Genomic DNA, 19,431 nt, shown 5'->3' with positions numbered 1-19,431 from the left:
GTGTCAAAAGAGGGCGCTTCACCAATTTACCGGGTAGCCTAATTTTTCGCTAAACAATTAAACGAGTTCGTAAGCACTTAGCACAAACAAAAATAAGCAGTGTTTACCCGGTTTTCACGATGTCGTCTGCTCAGGAGTTTGATCCCAAACAACCGCAGCCTGCAGCCGACGACCAAGACAACGATGATGCAAGTGAGGGCCGAGAAACGGACGATTTTCACGTGGCCATGGACGGCCTGACAAAACGAAAAGCTACGCCGTTTACGTCCACAATGGATGTGGCACTGGCTACAGCGTACACAACCGAGAAAAACATACTGGACGGGACGCTCCGTGAACACGGCGTCCCGAGCAGGCAACAGAAAATGGCCGCTTGGGAGAGAATACGAGACTGTGTTAACGCGTGAGTTTAGCCAAGATAATAGTTGAGAGCTTCCTCCCTTATTTTGCCAAGTTCGAAGTTTTCCTTCTGATATTTTCTTTTTTAATGAACAATGACAAATGCAGTAGATTTTGTCATTTTTTTACACAAAATATGTAGGTAGGCCAGGCCTACTTTTGAACTTAAGTTTGAGATAATTTTTTAGGCATCTGTAGTCTCACTATCAGTATCAGGCAAATTTATAATTTAAATTAAACTCTCCTCTGTAATTAAATGTAAGAGAAATTGAATTTACTGGGTTTGTTATGATTGAAATTTATATATTAAACTAATAAACAAAATCTAAATTTTGTAGATTTTCTGGAGACACCAATCAGAAGACTGTGCAGCAGTGTAAAGATAGACATCGGAACTTGATCCAAGCTGGTAAGATTTATAGTATTTAATCATACAAGCTTTATTAAAACAATATCCAGTGCAAATGAAAAGTGAAAATGTTGCCAGATAATTTCGAGAGATTTAGTGTTTAATAAAATAATTTGAAGTTTATTTTTGATTCAGTCAAAGACCCCCAATTCCACTAGACTTGATCTCACATTAAAACAGTTGTTTAATGTTTCATGTTGTATTTCTGTATCTTATTTATTTGACTTTCAGTTCGGTTCAAGAGGTCCTCAGGATTCCTAGAAGGACCGCTACCAATGCCTAGTGACGTCCAATCCCACGAGATGGGTGATCAACAGAGTCAATTGGGGCACCAGCAGCAACAGAATCGGGACAGTACATCAGAAAGCATAAAAGCCAGTCAGCAACAAGTGCGTCCTCCTGAAGCAGCGAATGGTACGACAGCAGGAAGTGAATCAAGTCTCAGGCTGTCAGATGAACTTGCCTATGGCTCGCAATAGACCCAAGACATAATGATGTTACGCTTTGTTTACATGAGCGCTTTCTTATGGGAGCCCGCTGGCTTTCGTCCCCGCCTATCTCCCATAGAAAAGCGCACATGTAAACAAAGCGTGATGTCATTTTGTCTCAGGCCTCTTACACCTGGGTCTATGGAGGCAGCTGAAGCCACTGTTCATAGCCATGTGTATTACTGCCAGACATTGTCAAGTAATTGGCACATGGCCTAACTCTAAATTGACTATCTTCTTAACCAGTTCATGCCAGGATTATTTTAACAAGAACGGACCGAGGCGCAGGATTACTTTTTACTCGGCCTCATGCCAGGCGGGTTGAAGCCATCACCCTCGGGCAGCACACTCATATTTCCGGCCTTACTCGTTGCGAGCGGGTCGCTGACAAATATTTCCGGCCTCGCTCCCTGCGTGTTTATCCATCATACGTTCCGAATACAGCAAAACCTTGGCGGGTTTACACGTCATCCGGCGCGAACTGGTTAATGTAGCATCAAAGCAGGCAGGTGGGGTGTGGGGCTGGTAAGGGCGCTGGAGTATGATTCCAGTGACCAACCCCCACCTGTATCCCAAACCCGTGACAAACGAAATAACTAGTTTGGGTGTTAAAAATAGAAACATTTCCTGAGTTTTTGTACTGTCTTGAAGCTATGTAAATGCAGTGGATAGAACAAATCCAGTTTAAAATTTGAAGGACAAAAATGCAACACAGATGCAGAGGAAAATAGAAAAAGAATAAATAAACCAAAAACTAAAAAATTTCGCATTTTTTTAATTCCAGGTATCCCTTCAACTTCAGCGCCAGCCCATTCACCGAAGGAGAAACGCCCCTTGAAGCGACCCTCCACCTCATCCGTAGACACCCTGGATGACTACCGTAAGCGCAAGCTGGCCATCATGGTCAAGGAACACATCGCTAGGGTAGACTTGATGAAAGCACAGGCGGAGTACTACCGCACCAAGACGGAGCTCATGGTCAAACACAGCTGCAGTCGTCCCACGAGCGTAACAAGCAACTCCCAGTCCAAGTTACCCGCACCGCACCTACACTTACATCCAAATCTACCAGGAAATACTTGAAGGTTTAATTGGAAGTCTGTTGATTGTTTTGCTTTTGCTCCATTTGTGACCTGCAGAAAACAAGCTTGCTTGGCTGGTATTACGGCATGTGGTTCAGTGCACAAACAGTTGATGGTGGTTTGTGAACACTTTCGAAAAGCCCTTGTGCAAAGTACACCCGACTTATTTTATTCCGAATGTGCACAAACCGGTAGCGTCTTTGCTCGAGTGTCGGGAACCATCGGCAATGCGTTCGATTGTCCCTTCCAGTGGCCCCCGGACTCTCTCTTTTCAACTGTTGAGGGGGTACTTGTGCACAGAGTCCTTTGAGTCCGAGAGGAGTTTTACTAATGGTTGGTCATGTAACATGCAGAGCACCGTTGCTTGTCAGTAACCAAAAATTTCCAATTATAGCCGCAGAAACAGAGCTACATGATAAACAGAATTTGCCATAACTTTTCACTTTCAGGATGGTGCTTTTAAAAGAAATTGGAGCTTGAGAACATTTTCATGACCTTACATGTTTTCTGGGTGTAGTTAACTACTTGGTTCCACATAATGAACTGAAGTTGCTTGTTTCCCCCCATTTTGTTTGTTTGTAGATACTTTTCAGCAGCCAAATATGTTTATTCTTCCACGTTTTAATACACTGCCATAAACTATTTTGACTTACAAACTGTTGAATTTTAATGTGTAAAGTGACGATTCGGTGAATCCATGGTGCTTGAGAATATTGGACGTCACACAAGTGCAATGAATGCAGGAAAGAGGCGTGTTCAACACTTACCATGTGACGCCATCTTAGAAAAATACTCCATATGCCAACATGGTAATGAATTATTTGAAAACGAAAGTTACGATTGAGAATGACTGTCATTGCTGTCAAATACCAGCTCCCAACTCTTTATCCTCCAAACTCTTATCCCCAGCTTTCCTGTGTTTGATGGGTTCAGGACTAACAGCCCAACACCCTTACTTCACATGGGCTTGGTCCAAGATACAGTCACATAATTATGTTGAGGCACACGAACCAGACTTTGTATTTTGGCGATTGATGAATAATGACATGGGACCAACTTTTCTTCTTATTTTTTTTTTGGGGGGGGGATGGTTGGGGGTGTTTCATGCTTTAGATTTTTCTCTGATTTGTAAGTTTATGTGGTTGCCAAATTATGTCTTATTTGGGACAAAATAGGCATGAGAAAAACATAAAAACGAATATTTAGCCAACTCGACATGTATCTACTATACCAAATGATGAAATATCACCACAATATGACCAAATAATGTAGAATTTGTACTGAAAGTTAAGTGTTGACATCTTGTAACAAATAATGAGTGTAAGAAGTTGTTATGGATTTCAGTACCTAAATACCTGTTGAACATGCATATTGTGTTTTTATTCTTGTAAATAGCAATATTAAAGCATATGGTACACATATACATGTACGTAGAAAACCTAGCAAGGGTAGCTTCAATATGCCGACTCCCTAAAAAATCTTTAGCGCCCACCCACCCTATCTTAATGTGCTGAATGTAGCACTGAAGTTGGTTTTGTTCCAATATTTTTTTAAAATTTTTAATGTTTTCCTTGAAACATTGATTTGAAAAATAATAATAGTCAATGCATATTATAATTTGCATGGCTGTGCACAAATAATGTAAAAATGTACATGTATAAATTAATTATCCAAAATTCATTGACACACGTTTAACAACTCCAGAAGTGTTTTTTTTTTACAAAACTGTAACCCATGGACCGTTCTGAATACTGAGTTTGCATTAAATTGGACAAATTGGGGCGATTCACAATGCAGTGCGCCACCAAGAGTTTGCCATGGAGAGTCCATTTGTCAAGTTTAAGGTCGACAGAACATGGCCCATTTGAATGAGTATCAGTAGACAACTTGAGCTAATTTGTTATAAATTGGGGCATAGCGTCTGCTGCCTTACAGAAAACACCATATTGATAAAAAGAAAAGAAAAGGGCAAACAGATACTCGAATCATACGCTTACGAAACTACTGGCCGGAAAAACCAACAATGTCGAATGTCCCGCGCTGCGAATTTGTCGACCATCTCCCATAATGCACTGGGAAAAATGAACTATCCGTGGTAAACTCTTGGTGGCGCACTGCATTGTGAATCGCCCGAATTATTTAACACCAGTATCAGGATATTTGGGATGGTCCCTAGAAAAAAATGCCAATAATAACGCATTTCATTGTAATGGGCCACCAACTTGTAGAAATGGCTTAACAGTAAAAAGTGAATAAATAACAATTTGAAATAGCAATGACGCCTTCTGTTTTTGATTTTTTTTATTTGTGACATACTGCACAATATTGAAGTCGAGTTAATATAGAATTACACGCAGAGCTACAAATTAAATACATTTTGTAATTTTAGACCGACAAAAAAGGATGCATGCATTCTGACTTCATGATACAGGCAAAAGTGTAGTTTTGGGACGCCTCTATTTTGAACTAGTTCTATTCAAAATTGAAAGAAAATGTGACTTTCTTACCTGTTAAGCACTTCAAGACATGGAATCACATCAGTTCAAATGCTGTCATTTCACCCAATAATTTTCTTCGTAAATACTAACCCTGCTCCTTTCTGCAAAATTAAGCCTGCTGATATTCAACATGGCACCTTAGCGAACTAAAAAAATATACAGTGACTTTTCCTGCTGGTAACTACATTTATTTAGTGAAGTCCCAAAACATAAAAGAGTCTTTTAGTTCTCTTATATGGAACGGGGTCCTCAACTACACTTTTTCCATTATACATACATGACAACTGGCTCCAACATTTCTGTCTTTGGTTGCCATGGCATGCCGCTTCCCATCATGCCCCGCTGTTTCCCATCATCCCTTGGACAATCTTAATCTCTGGGGAGTTTGAAACTACATTTCTCAGAAGTTTGTCTTATAAATTTTATTGGCCAAAAAAACAACATTTACCACACGACATTGTGCCTGTTTGTGTCCAACCCTAACCTTATCCGCTCTGTTCACAAGTACCCCCTCACCTGCAAAGAAAGTACAGTTGGGGGTGTCCCGCCCATGGGACGTCGTTGCTAGGTAAAAGGGTGCCCTCTTTTGTTGGCGCACGGAGCCCATTGCGTTGGCCTCCCTCCCAGTGGTCTCCCTTAATTCTCTCTTTGTTACCAAGCGAGGGGGTAGTTCTGAATTGAGTCCATGTAAGCAGCCCAATCTACTTGCCCGATATAGCAAAGGGCAAGTTCACGCAAGGCCTATAGTTAACCATTGGTCGACTAACACTTGCCCGAACTCTGTCTAGTCGACGATGGTTAACTACGCTAGTCGACTATTTGGAACCAACCTACTGGGGTTGGTTGCTTCGCTGGTAACCATAGCCGCGCGCGTTCATAACGTACAGCAGGGAGCCAGGATCCAGACGTTTTGCAATGACATTTTGTCCAGTGTTCGACTAGAGACGTTCGCACTTTGCTATCAGTGCGCAGGTGTAAGGTACGTCACAATTCAACCACTAGTCGACTAATGGTCCTTGCCCAAACTTGGCCCAAGTATTCACTTTCTAACAAAATCAACTTGCATGTAGTGCTGTAATAATGGCATGCAACAACTACTCCGAGTGTAATATAATATACAAAATGTAGCTCACCAAACAAGTGAATCAGCAGCAACAATGGCCGTGTCCGATCACGTGGCTATACGGTCAGAAATAACACGCGCACCTATGGAAGCCACCGATGAGCGGCTGCAGCCACTTTCCATACACTCCTGTGTTTTTGCCAGCCGTAGCCACCGATTTGGACACGGCCAATGAAATTATGCAAAGTGAAGCATCTCCATCAACTTTGCGAAAAATTCGTTTAGGATGCCTCCACATTTTCAATTTTTTTTTTGTGTGATCTGAATTTCTTGTGCTGCACCCTTTTATGCCAGTAGAGATCCACAGAATGTCTCTAAAATTTACAAAAAACAGAGGAACCGGTTACGTTTGTCACGTCATCTCGCTGTCGGCTTGTGGGAAGTCTATTCTGTCGTACTGTTCGGCCGTGATGTCCAAGTGCTCGGCAATCTCTGTAGGATTGGTGTAGAGGGAGGGCTCTACTTTCAGGTCCGATATACTCTTCTCTCGCGAGGTGAACTCCCGAAGGATGTAACTCTCTCCTGCCTGGAAAAGACATGGAAGGGTCTCGGTCATTTAAGGGACAGAATTGTCATTTAAATGATATTTCAAAACTGGTCCCACTGCAAGAGTTGCAATGATACCAGTCACAAGTCATCACAAGTCATCACTAGTCATCACAAGTCAACACATCACAAGACATCACAAGACATCACAAGTAATCGCACGTCATCACAAGGCATCACAAGTCATCACAAGTCATCACAAGTCATCACAAGACATCACAAGTCATCACAAGTCATCACAAGTCATCACAAGACATCACAAGTCATCACAAGTCATCACAAGTCATCACAAGTCCATCACATGTCCATCACAAGTCCACGAAGCCTAGTATTTTTCATTTCACTATTTAGAGGATAGATATAAGGATAGATTTTGATTGATTTTGTTGTCATGACGAAGACATTCTCAAACTGACCTCGTGATAGATTCTTGTGTCATGGATCCTGATGAGGACATCGTCCACACGGAGAAAGAACCTCAGCAAAATGAAGAAACAGGACTGCATAACTCTCTGTGTGTAAAATAGCACAGGTTAAAAATTAAGTTATTATAAGTTTTGAGGATTTAGTCAGCGGCGGCGGAAAGCTTTTCAAACTGGGGGACATCACCATCACCAAAAAGGGGCACTTGCTCAGAAAAAAAGGCACCTTCCGTCAGTGTAAAAGAGGAGAAAACTGAAACTATTTTCGTTCACACTGCAAGGAATACATGTTACCTGGAACAAAATTTACTAACAACATTGATATACACTTTTAAAAATGTTTGAGTTGAAAAAATTAAAAAATCTTAATTTCCTTACTCAAAAAATTACACTGTAGGCCTATCCTGATATTGTCTCAATATAGCGGTAATGTTCTCAAATAAAGTAATTTTTCACTTGAGAGAGACCTTTGTCCTCCGGCACACCCCCGGCAGTAACCTCTCTGGGTCCGCCCTTGAATTTGACTAGTTAGGCCTATGAAAAGGGACCATTTTATTTATCATAAGAGGGCCAACATTGCTTTTAATGGCCAGTTCAGTGACCATTTTATTCGCGTGAGGAGCACAATTATTTTTTGACAGGCCAGTTTTCCATCTTGAGAGGGGCACAGTTTTAATGTTGCGAGCGGGACACTAATTGTGCTTTCGAGGGGCAGTTCTCCATCTCTCGATAAGTTATCGTGAGAGGAGCACTATTGTTTTTGATGGCCAACTTCCCATCTCGAGAGGGGTTCAATATTATTATTGCAAGAGGGGTGTTTGTGCTTTCGAGGGGTAGTTGGAGATGGTTTACAATCTTGTAAATGTGCGAGAGGTATTTGTGTTTTTGAGGGGCACTTTTGCATTACAAGAGAGGAGACAATTTGTAAGTGCGATCACAATGCTTTCATGTGTACGTTTGAGGGGCAATTTTGTTTTCATCTCAAGGGGGCACATTTATGATCGCGAGAGGGGCACTTTTGTTGGCCTGGGAAATCTGGGGGTGGGGGAGGGAGCCAATCTCACCATTTTTACTGTGAGTGATGCACTCCCATTGTCCGCCAGCTCATCTTCAAATAACGTCATCTCCTCATAGAAGTGGATCTTCTCACGCACTTTCAGCTTCTCCATGTCTATCCTCTGATCCGTCGGCGATTCCTACAACAAATAAATACATCTGTTACGTTCCATACTCCATGTTGCTTTTTCGACCAAACAAGCGTATGTCACAAAACCTTTGTTATACGATAGCGTAATATTGTGAAATTTCATTGGTTCAGAGCGTTTCATGTGACATCCTGAACAAGTTTGTGTATGGACTTTGTGGAGTACATAACCTTGCGTACTTCAGGTACCTATTATCAAAGCCTTTTGAATGTTTTCATCCTCTCTGCTTTGTACAACACAACCAGTATGGACCCTTGGTACAAGGTAGGGAATGAACCCCGGGCATGCCTGTGTTGATGCGGACACATCAGCTATGGTTAATTGTTGTTGAAATGATGACGATGATAATGTGCCAAGAACTGTAGAGTGCAGTGTAATGCACTAACCCTAACCCTGCCGGCTTCAACACAGTGCAGCAGGTGTAATAGTCAGTGGGGACCTTGTTGCATTGGGCCATCAACACCAGTGCCTAAACGGCCAATTCCGAGAGAGTTTGAGAGCTATTTTCATTGAACAGTTCCCGTGGAGGATTAGGGCCAGTAAACAAGGAGACATCAATAGTATGAATCAGAGCTCAAGAAAATCTCAAGAAAATGAAATACCTGTAAATTTCCAAGCAGAGTCCCTTTGTAGTCTGTGGTGTAGGTCCAGTCAAAGGGCTTGACAACTTTATTGATGAACTCACAGTCACTCCTTAACAGTGTGAGAAAAGGAAAAAATGGTTGGTTTCAGTAACAGATTTTGAAGAAAGAATTTTAGAGGTTTTCTTCTATGCTATACACTTAACTGCAGGCACTAAATGGAAATGACACTCTGCTAAGTAGCAAACATTTTCAAATTTATTTCATACCTCGCTTCCTGCCATTTTTGTGCAGCGGCAACCTTGAATGGGGCATTGTGTGCATCAACCCGCTTCATTGAGTCCAACGCATTAAACTCCATCCCATAGCCTCCAGTGTTCAGGATTTTCAGGACATTGTCTCCAAAGAGCATCTCTGGCAGCTGAGGCAGTTCAAGTTCCTGATGATACCTGCGTAAGCCAAAAGAGGATAAGTTTGAACTTATCATGACTCAATAATTCAATGCCTGATAAATTTTAAAGGTAAATACATAGGACCATTTGTTTTGTATTTTCTTTCTTTTAAATAATAATAATAATAACAGGCTCATTTTTTCTTTTGAATAATAATAACAGGCTCTTATACATGTATAGGGCTTTTAAACTAATATCAAAGCGCTGTACATTATTATTACACCTGATCATTGGGCCAATTAACCATTCTAAATACCATCTCAGCTCCCTGGGGAGTATACAGCTCGAAGCAGCCTGTTAGGCGCAAGGAAGCTAATTCAATCACAATAACCATCTCTGCCCTTACAGGTTCCCATTTACTACTGGGTGGAGAGAAGCAATGAGTGACAAAGTGCCTTGCTCAAGGGCACACGCAGCATGACCCCGGCTGGACTCCAACCTACAACCTGCAGCTTTACCCACAGACCACGAATTCAGTGCCCTTAACCACGAGGCCACAGCACTCCACAACAACATTGCGGAAACTGTTAAGAAGGGGTGCATAACAACTAACCTGTTGGAGTTTCAGCTCAGAAGGTACTATACATTTTGAGAAAACAGAGAAAATGTATGCACAATCGTTTGGGTCGCGTAACTGACATAAAAAGTGTGCCCATTGGCACACTTTTTTAAAACCACTTTCAATGTTAGTTAGCTTCCAAACGATACCATTTCAGGCCAAATAATTTCACAGGGGACCAATCCCATCTTTACTTTGAGCAATATTTCTGTCATTAATTAAATCGGTAAGTGTTTTTCCGGTAATTGCAAATGATCCCAAGTGGCTATAACCCTAACCTTCCCAAATCCTCCAGAATCCTATTTTCAAATTGGAGGATTTTGCAGGATTGAGGCTACATGGCAAAAGTGCGTTGTTGATTTTGGAGGATGCACTGTGTCAAGGTCTTGGGCCGGACCTTGTGTTGTTTATGCTCAACTGTGCATAAATTTAGGCCTAGATAATACTTGAAATTATCCACTGCTCCAGTATATCACTGGATCTGCCTCAACATATTGACAGTCATTTGCCGGAGGATTTTGCAGGATTGAGGCAGTGGTCACCCCTCCAAGGATCACATTCACGAAATAACGGAGGATTTTGCAGGATTGAGGCTGTATGCAATGTTTACATGGAGGCAGTTGGAGGATTGAGGTTACATCCTGGCAAAAATGCCTAGGGACTTAGGGTTAACCCTTTTAATTCAATCTGCTTGTCCGTCTGACAAACCTTTCAAGTTGTTGGGATTTGAGGATGTGTCCCTTGACTGACGTGATTGTCCAGGGTCCAAAGTTGAAGGATTCTGTCCTAGGGGAGCGAACCGATGCAGCAACATCCTTAACCTCTGACATACTTCTGGCTATTCAGAGTAACCTTTGGAAAGACAAGACGGGCATTTGGTGACGACGTGCAGACGACGTACTGATAGTGTGCCAACATTAACTTGATATTCTGATTTGGCCTGTCTAGGATTTTTAAAGGTTTTTGGAGAAACTATTTGGTTGAACATTTTGTGATTAAATAGGCCACCTATGACCAGGCATGCAACTGGGAATTTAGGAAAAACGAGGAAACTCCAAACCACACAAGACTTTGTACAGTATTTTTCAATTTGTAATGGCATTCATGAGAAGTAAAAAACGAGGAAATCAGCGGATCCGAGGAAAAGTTGCATGCCTGTATGACATGTATGAGTGATATTCTCTGTAAATGGTGTAATACAATACATGGAGACAATAGTGTTGAGTACAAAGAAAAGTCCGGTACTCTTAAGTGTACTGTACTGAAGTTGAGTTATGCATACTGCTCCTAAAATTTTTCGACTCATCTAAAATAATAGCTGGTGATGTTCAAAAGCAAAAGTATCTATACTGTGGAAAGCTAAAGGTCAGGGTTTCAATTTTTGAGGAAAGGTGTGGGGTACAATCGTTATGACATCAACAAAACTCTACACAAAAAGTGAAGATCGCAACATATAATAAATACTGTTGCTATATGAAATTGTAAAAAGCACAACACCAATCGGTTGATGATGAGTTATAACCTGATCTGTGATTAGGGTGGGGGGGGGGGGGGGGGGGTGGCGGGAATAGAAACCTTTTCCTGGAATAGCTGAATGGCTGAAAATAAAATTTACATTTTTGTATACATACATGTAGGGAGTAAGATTGAATAGAAATGAATATAAAAATGAACTGGATCGCTACCTAGATAAAAAAATAAACAAGGAATCTAGTCAGACTTTGGCAAGTAAAAGTGTGGAGTGGCTACATGGACAACTCCAAAAAACTGGACCATGAATGTGAGCTTAAACCAGCCTTGATAAGGCCGAGTTGGTTGAGTTGTCTCAACAGTTGAGTTGTCTGACATTCGTTGATAATTTGATTCTTAATGTGTAGTGGTACCTGTAGGAAAATGGCTTCTTCTTCAGTTGTTTAGTGCCCTCTACGATACTTTTTTGATACGCATGCAGGTATATAATTATTTGTTTCCCCACGTTTTAGCGAGCAGTGCGACAGTTCAGTCGATAGAAGGTAGGATTTTGCACCGCGAGGTTGCGGGTTCGCATCTCAGTTTTTTTTCATCTCAGTTTTGCACTCGAATTTTTTTCCTTTTCTAACCTGAGGCTTTGGAGGATTTTTTTTTTTAAAGGGAAATAAAGTCCGAATTTCATAACGTTCAAATTCACTTTTTTTCTTCTAATTTTATATTTTCTTCTCATGTTTTTATAAAAGTTGCAGTACTACCGTAACGATAGAAAATGGGAAAGGCGTTACGGCTGCCGTAACGATAGCCACTGCGAAGTAATAAAAAGGAGAACTGCTTGAGATTGCAGAACTCATTTTGGACTATGAGTATGAGTAACGTTAAAAATGAAAAACACAGAAAGGACTATACAAATTACAACAGGGAAAAAACGTTGCAACTGAGGTAGTCCGAGTAACTAGGACTCTATGAATCGCCTTTTTTAACATTTGGAGATTCTCCAAATGTTAAAAAAGGCGATTCGGTCGACCGGTCCTAGTTACTCTCAGACTAAACATGCTAAACCTGAGGCCACTTTTTTCTTCATAATCATATGATATATCAATTTATCATCTCAATGAATGTCATTCATTGCAAAAATGATGTCTTAATAAGATAAGAATAAGACATGAATCTGGGACTGAGAAACATTTCCAATTTTGTTAGGAAATACAAACATGACTAGTAAGAGTAAGAAAATGTTTTCGACTCTCCATAGACTTTGTACACAATCGCAACAGTGTCATTCCACCAAAAAGGCCCCCCCCAAAAAATTTACAGAAAACGAAAATAAAGCTCAAAAGTACTTACTATGGATAAAGTTGGTAGCCCCAGAAATTCAGCAACATAAACACCGAAAGCTAAAATTTCAGCAATGGTCTAACGAGGATGAGAAAAGGAGAAAACTGCGGGAGAATTGGGCCACTGGCAAGCAGAAAAGTGTTACTCACGGCTATAACAACAGAGGGCGCTACACACATAGAAAAAGGTTAAACAATCGGCGGAGTCGAACAAATGGGGGGGGGGGGGGGGCGGGCGGGCGTCATCCGATGAAAACACATTAATTTCCATCGGTTGCTGTGCGTCACCATTCAGCACACCAGACTCAAGAACCATTGAGTTTCAAGAAAATAGGTCTGGGAGCAAGATAAGCCAGTGTAAAAAATTCTGGATGTCCACGCCCACCTATACATAAACAAGTCTCATTCTAGAATCTGAAACAAATTTGTCTCCCCCGTGTGCTATAATCTTCCTCATCTAATTATTGAAATTACTTAAAAATCTACATATTATTTTTTAAGGGGGTTGGATGGGGTGGTGTTGGCCCCCTTGCGCCTTCCTCCCCTCCCACAGTAAACTTTGGCAACAATATTCTATTTGGAATTGTGAATTTTTATCGGGGGGGGGGGGGGGGGGGGGGTGGGGTGGGGGGTGTACATTTCCAGTAAACGTCTTTAAATTGATTGCACATTATCATATTAATTGTGCATTTCCAAAAGTGCATACAGCCTTCAAGATTTCAATCTTCAACCCTCCAAATCACTGTTTATTCCAGTAAAGAATTCACTCGGCACGAAATAATCAGAGTATATTCTTCCTTTCTAACCAAAGAACTTAATAAGCTCTCAACAAAACCACACCCTAGGACAAAACCCACAGTATATAAAATCATTATTAATAAAATTACACAGGATACCATGTTTACTTGTTCATAATTTTAATGATGAAAGTCAAAAACACCACAAATTTTGTGGTACACTTGCACATCTTCCAGGAATCTGTGTGAGGCTTATTGGTGTTAAGAAAAGCTGGCGCTATAAAATGGCCCAGCCCTGGATAGGAAAAACTTCCTTCTGATTTCTCAACCTCCTCCCTTGGATGGCTCGTCAAACTTGCTTCAAAGTTTTCCGGCTAAAATATTCCAATTTTTAATTTGTCTGCTGTCCTTGCTTGAGGTATGACGTACTTCTCAAATAGCTTAAACAGGTCTGTCTTGAGTTCAGGGATATCGCACATGCGCTTGTATTTGACATCTCTCCAGTTCCAGTCCAGGATGACGTATCGTGTCCCGGTGAGGTTCAGTGCGTCTTGCTGGAGTAGGGCGGCGAGTCGGTTGGGCGTCCCCACCGCAAACTGGGTGCGGTTCTTGGTTAGGAAGGTGATTTGATCCTGGATCTGGGGTAGAGATGACGAGATAAATGGTAATAATTTAATCGTAGTGTTGTAGTCAAGTCCTCACAAGTACATCACAAGTCAATCACAAGTCAATCACAAGTCAATCTCAAGTCAATCACAAGTCAATCTCAAGTCAATCACAAGTCAATCTCAAGTCAATCACAAGTCAATCACAAGTCAATCACAAGTCAATCACAAGTCAATCTCAAGTCAATCACAAGTCAATCACAGGTCAATCACAAGTCAATCTCAAGTCAATCTCAAGTCAATCACAAGTCAATCACAAGTCAATCACAAGTCAATCACAAGTCAATCACAAGTCAATCACAAGTCAATCACAAGTCAATCACAAGTCAATCACTAGTCAATCTAAGTCAATCCCAAATATAATGTGAGAGTTGCGGTATGCTACGGTATCTCTGACGCTTTCTTTTAAACACAATGCAGCCACAATCATAGTCTGTTTAGTGCTATGAAACGCCACAATTTACCAATTTATTTTTGGTTACATCTTGTAGTAAAATAATAACCAACCAAAATATTGTGTGATATGAACCCATTAGCACATGTAGTACATTCTATTACATCTTATATATTCACCAAAATATCCATAGACTCATAGTAGTGGGTATTTATAAAGCGCATGGATCCACCAGAACTGGTGCTCAAGGCGCTATATCATTATTATCCCTGCTCATTGGGCCCATGAAACATTCCAAATACCATCGCAGCTCCCTGGGGAGTATACAGCTCCATGCTGCCATTCGGCGCAAAGCAGCTTAAATCAATCACAATAACCATCTCTGCCCTCACAGGTACCCATTTACTCCTGGGTGGAGAGAAGCAATGAGTGACAAAGTGCTTTGCCCAAGGGCACATGCACCATAACCCCGAGCTGGACTCGAACCCACAACCTGCAGCTTTACCCGTAGACAATGAATCCAATGCCCTTAACCATGAGGCCACAGCACTCCATAGTGTGCTTTGGCGGTTTGGGGCGGTTCAGGAAGTAATAGGCAGGGTTTTGGGCAGTACAGAGACTAATGGGTAAGTGGCATCAAGTAGTCAGCAAAGCTGCATGTTATGCACAATTATGTGCAAGGACCAACATTAACTGTCAGCACATGGCTCTCATGGCTACTTTAAACAGTGCCCGCTACAGGTAATGACAGACCTGATACCAAGGTACACAGTTACCTTCATGTGCTTGGAGAAGAGCTTGGCACTGACGCACTGTTTGCCTTTGAAGGCTACTGCTTCCCTGTTCAGATCCACTGCTCTCCTGGCAGACGCTGTGACGACCAGTAAGAGACAGGTCTTGGTGTCTTTGGGTCTCTTAGCTTCGATGTCTCTGTTCCAGTTGGGGACGGCAGACTCCAGGTAAGATGAGAGGGGCAGAGAGGCATCATTGGGTGACAGGAAGTGGGATTCTGCAAAATAAAGGAGAACGATTAGCCTCACCCTCCGTCACCCTCCGTCTCTGGTAGTCTATGTAATAGACTACCAGAGAATGCATTGTCGAAAAGGCAGACGATGATTATATACCATTCAGTTGGAGGTCCTCAAGCTCGATGGGGGACAATTTCTCCTGAAAATGTTGCTCTATCTTTGTTATGACATCCCTCTGGGTTGCAGGCTTTGGTGTGCTTTTGGAGAGGTAGTCGCTGATCTTTTGCTGCAAATATTAACAATATTACAATTCAAATCCCACTATAATGTAACTGAAGCATATAAATTTGACTTGTATTTTATATATTAATAATGAAACTGATTTTTGACACCCCCCCCCCCCAAAAAAAAACCAGAAAAGAAGATGTTGAGGCCAACAGCATGTAAAAACCACCAATTTAGGTCTAATTACCTACGCGTATTTACCATGTCTTTGTTTAATTTGAATGGATGGAAAGATTTCCATATACGAAGTTCAGGGCTTGTTAGTCAATACAGAGGAAAATTAGTGAACTTTGTATATGGAAATCTTTCCGAATGGATAAACTGAAATGAAATACAGTCTTTATATAGCATTATTACATGATTTTTAATTTTTTGTTAAATATGGCCAAACTATACATCAAATTAAAGCTCTCGATGGGAGAAATTCAATGGTGCAAACAACATTGTCATAGGTGCTTCCGTTCAGAAGTTATGTCCTCCCAAAGACACCATACTCCTGGAACTCTTCTGGTCGTCATTCGAGTTAATGCATTTGTCAACTTAGAACCGACCATACTATTCAGTTTTGGTTCAAATATAGTCAAACTATACATCAAATTAAAGCTTTCGATGAGAGAAATTCAATGGTGCAAACGTCATTGTCATAGGTGCTTCCGTTCAGAAGTTATGTCTTCCAAAACACACCATTATTACTCGTGAAACTATTCTGATTGTGTGTGTGTTTTTATTTCTGTAACCAGGGTGGAGCAGCACCTACTGAGGAGAAAGTGATGCCTCCAGAACTAGATATATTCCCTTTATATCATCATTCAGCATCCCAATTCCTATGACCCCCCCCCCCCCCCTGCTTTTTCTGCATAAGATGGAAGATGAATTTATAATGTAACCTTATTGTCTGATATTGATCTTCAATGATTAGGTCTCGTTTTTGAAGATCTTCCTGCAGCTTGTGGAGATCCACTCATGACCTTTTGTGATGAAGCATGAATCCAGAAAGACTAATTTATGTGTAAAATAAACAGGGAATATTATTGACACACCTTTTAAGACATTTTCCTTTCCTCCAATAATTGAAAAAAAGAAAAAAAATCTGCCTCCACCAGAATTATGTCTCACTGCACACTAACCACCCCTCCCCCATCAAAGGTTACAAGTCAAGTTTTGGCAGCAAATGGAAATGCATTATTATTGCTGATGTAATTAAATTAATCCTTTAATCATGTTATTGATGATTTTTTTATTATTATTAAACTAAAACAATAATTTTGAAATCAACTGAAATACATTTGTTGGTCATGAATGGACGTTTGTACGAGTTTCATTCGTAAAAAACACTGAGTTACTGGTGCAAACATGACAGCGCATCATCATCATCAACTGCGTCACATCAGCGCGGAGATTCGACATATCATCGATGTCATTAGACTTTTAAACAAATACATTACTACAGACCGCAAGCACACGCAGGAACAAAATCAAGATATTCTTACTCAGAAAAGAACAAAAAATTTAGTGATATAGGTTTACAGGAATCCTCCCCATGTTCTGTATATCTAAATTGTGAAAAAAGTGGCAAATTTGATCAAAATTTGGCAAAAATTGGCAAAAATTACCGTAAAACCTTATTTCTTGACCGTTTGAAACGAAACAAAAAGCATCAGCAGATTGTCCTATCCTATCTGGTCAATAGATGGCAGTATTTATTGATTTGGAAGTCAAGAGAGGGCGGTATTAATCAAAAACGGTAACCCATTTTCGAGGCATGAAAATGCCAAACTTAGTGTCAAAATGGCCGCGTTCAAGACGGCCGTCCTGAAAATCACACTCTGAAACTTCTGGTTTTGGACAAATTAAGGTATGCTTTTCCCGATCTATTGCCATTTTATAAAAGAAGACATATTTGTCGACAAGTAGGAGTGATTTGAAGCTGAAATGGCTTGATGGGACACAGTAACACTCATTTGAAAAACTTCAGTTTTGTATGTCACCAGAATAGGAAATGTCAATATCGCGGTACCTCTAACATTGCTACTTTATAATTCGTACAATAACAATGACATGAATGATGAACTATCTTACCTTTGTTCGACGTTTCTTTTTGGTTTTCTTCTGGCTTGACTCCTCCTCCATGGCCTCCTCGTCCTCTTCAGCTTTCCTTTTTGTTGGGGATACTTTGGAAATCTCAACCTTAGTCCCTGCTTTTGAACCTCCCTTTGAAACTTTTGGTTTTCTTTTGACTGTTAAGAAATATCAAAAAAAAAATCGAAACAAATAAACGCTCAGTCTCATTTAATCTGGACTAGTTCTAGTGTTCTTATTCCTCCATGTTCTAATTAAGAAGACTAGATTATTTAGATAAATTTTAAAAGATTGCTGCCTTAACAACATGCTGAAGTCAATTGCTGTGTAAAGCTATGAAAAAAATACTGCTCATAGAACGATTTCACAAAGCCAACTTTAAAACACTTATTAGGATGCTAAGTAATAATTTATACAACTGGGTCTATACATTGAAGGGATATAAGTTATAACGCAACTGGTTAAGGTAAATTCCACGCTCAGGTTTGCCAATCGTGACTTGCCTGCATTTTCATCTTCATCACTGCTTTCATCAGATGATTTCTTGGCGTCGTCCAGCCACCATTCGTCTCCTAAGTCATCTCCCATTTCCACGATCGTTACCAAGATTTATGTTATTTTGAACAAATTCCGGAGCACCTAAACAATCATTACACACAAACACACGTGTTCTCGGCGCTACGGTCGGGACGAGTAATTTCATCACCGCGCAAGCTATATACTGCCCTCAGCGGCCAAATTTAAACATTTCCAAGGGTGCAAGCACTGATCTCTATATAAAGACTGGATAGCGGATATGCATACAACATTCACACAGTAGACTTTGCATATTGACCAATTCGCCCCCGGTCTCACGAAGATGGCCGCGTATATACGAACGTTCTACGCGTAAATACGCGCGCGTTGTATCAACAGTTGACGCGCATTTTGGTCACGTACACATATTATGATGTTCTAAAAAGGACACATTTCCGTAGTGATTATTATTTCAAAAACGCCGAAAAAGTGATTTGCGGCATTATAAAAGTAACCACGACGTTAAAAAAATTGTAGTAAACCCTGGTCAGTTGGTCAGTGGTGGTGGCCAAAATATAAGTCAAGTGAACCGCGACGTTGCAAAAGAAATCATGCTGTCTATAAAAACGACAACTTGTCCTTTGTAGATCACCAGCCGGTCTCACCAATATGGCGTCAAATTCGTACATTGTGCGGCTCTGTATTAGCTATCCAGTCTTTATATAGAGATCAGTGGGTGCAAGATTAGGAGGGGTCGAAAACTTTGCTTCGGCTTCGGCTTCGGCTTCGGCTTCGGCTTCGGCTTCTGCTTCTGCTCCGACTTCTGAATCACTGAGAGGCAAACTAAACAAAAATATTCCAACTTTTGGGTTCACATCATCAACCGATTGAATGTTTCTGAAAGCAATAAGAGGCACCAAAACGTAGCTGGAGTTCCAGAAGTTGGGACCTAAAATCTCAAGACGAAGCCAAAGCCGGTCGTTTCGAAAACGCTCAAGGTGGTTTGAGAAAAGTTTCCGAGATTCTTAGTCCAATTCATTAATTTAATTGGCCTACTTTTTTGAAGTTCGGAGATTGTGCTTTACATTTTTGTCAATGTTATTTCCCCCACAGATACCTATTTTTGTCATTCGGCCGATTACACATTTCAGAGCTAGGAACACATTTTAAATGAGAAAAATCCAAAAGTTGAGAACGGTCGATCGACAATTTTTTTGAA

The 19,431-nt window shown here is 40.8% G+C and overlaps 3 protein-coding genes across 4 annotated transcripts; 1 reads left to right on the top strand and 2 right to left on the bottom strand.

Annotated features, from left to right (window-relative positions):
* Nucleotides 1–12: 12 nt before the first annotated feature.
* LOC119722111 lies at nt 13–5,015 on the top strand. Its single transcript, XM_038192137.1, has 4 exons — nt 13–403; nt 738–808; nt 1,040–1,222; nt 2,081–5,015. Exons 1-4 carry the CDS (start codon nt 120–122, stop codon nt 2,377–2,379), a joined length of 837 nt encoding a protein of 278 aa, XP_038048065.1. The 5' UTR covers nt 13–119; the 3' UTR covers nt 2,380–5,015.
* Nucleotides 5,016–6,141: 1,126 nt separating this feature from the next.
* Nucleotides 6,142–12,758, bottom strand: LOC119722114 (TIP41-like protein). Of its 2 annotated transcripts, none has more exons than XM_038192140.1 (7): nt 12,575–12,758; nt 10,473–10,616; nt 9,023–9,202; nt 8,775–8,865; nt 8,032–8,163; nt 6,962–7,057; nt 6,142–6,525 (listed from the first exon to the last, which is right to left on the bottom strand). In XM_038192140.1, the coding sequence occupies exons 2-7, from the start codon at nt 10,592–10,594 to the stop codon at nt 6,352–6,354; spliced, it is 795 nt and encodes a 264-aa protein (XP_038048068.1). In that variant the 5' UTR covers nt 10,595–10,616; nt 12,575–12,758; the 3' UTR covers nt 6,142–6,351. The 2 variants fall into 2 exon arrangements, with proteins under 2 accessions (XP_038048068.1, XP_038048067.1); XM_038192139.1 differs by having other exon boundaries at nt 12,579–12,758.
* Nucleotides 12,759–13,285: 527 nt separating this feature from the next.
* Nucleotides 13,286–18,409, bottom strand: LOC119722110 (protein CMSS1-like). Its single transcript, XM_038192136.1, has 5 exons — nt 18,200–18,409; nt 17,697–17,854; nt 15,489–15,618; nt 15,141–15,373; nt 13,286–13,943 (listed from the first exon to the last, which is right to left on the bottom strand). Exons 1-5 carry the CDS (start codon nt 18,282–18,284, stop codon nt 13,680–13,682), a joined length of 870 nt encoding a protein of 289 aa, XP_038048064.1. The 5' UTR covers nt 18,285–18,409; the 3' UTR covers nt 13,286–13,679.
* Nucleotides 18,410–19,431: the final 1,022 nt, after the last annotated feature.

This window comes from Patiria miniata, unplaced genomic scaffold (assembly GCF_015706575.1).
Source record: "Patiria miniata isolate m_02_andy unplaced genomic scaffold, ASM1570657v1 HiC_scaffold_14, whole genome shotgun sequence".
Lineage (NCBI taxonomy): Eukaryota > Metazoa > Echinodermata > Asteroidea > Valvatida > Asterinidae > Patiria > Patiria miniata.
This window is presented reverse-complemented; position numbering and strand designations above follow the sequence as displayed.

Coding starts and splice junctions, on each gene's coding strand:
- LOC119722111 (XM_038192137.1), top strand. CDS start 120: ATGTCGTCTGCTCAGGAGTTTGATCCCAAACAACCGCAGCCTGCAGCC. Junction 404..737: donor ATACGAGACTGTGTTAACGC/GTGAGTTTAGCC, acceptor TAAATTTTGTAG/ATTTTCTGGAGACACCAATC. Junction 809..1,039: donor TCGGAACTTGATCCAAGCTG/GTAAGATTTATA, acceptor TTTGACTTTCAG/TTCGGTTCAAGAGGTCCTCA.
- LOC119722114 (XM_038192140.1), bottom strand. CDS start 10,594: ATGTCAGAGGTTAAGGATGTTGCTGCATCGGTTCGCTCCCCTAGGACA. Junction 8,164..8,774: donor CTCTGCTTGGAAATTTACAG/GTATTTCATTTT, acceptor TATTTGTTGTAG/GAATCGCCGACGGATCAGAG. Junction 6,526..6,961: donor ACACAAGAATCTATCACGAG/GTCAGTTTGAGA, acceptor TGTCTTTTCCAG/GCAGGAGAGAGTTACATCCT.
- LOC119722110 (XM_038192136.1), bottom strand. CDS start 18,284: ATGGGAGATGACTTAGGAGACGAATGGTGGCTGGACGACGCCAAGAAA. Junction 15,619..17,696: donor AAAAGAAACGTCGAACAAAG/GTAAGATAGTTC, acceptor TAATATTTGCAG/CAAAAGATCAGCGACTACCT. Junction 15,374..15,488: donor TGAGGACCTCCAACTGAATG/GTATATAATCAT, acceptor TTTATTTTGCAG/AATCCCACTTCCTGTCACCC.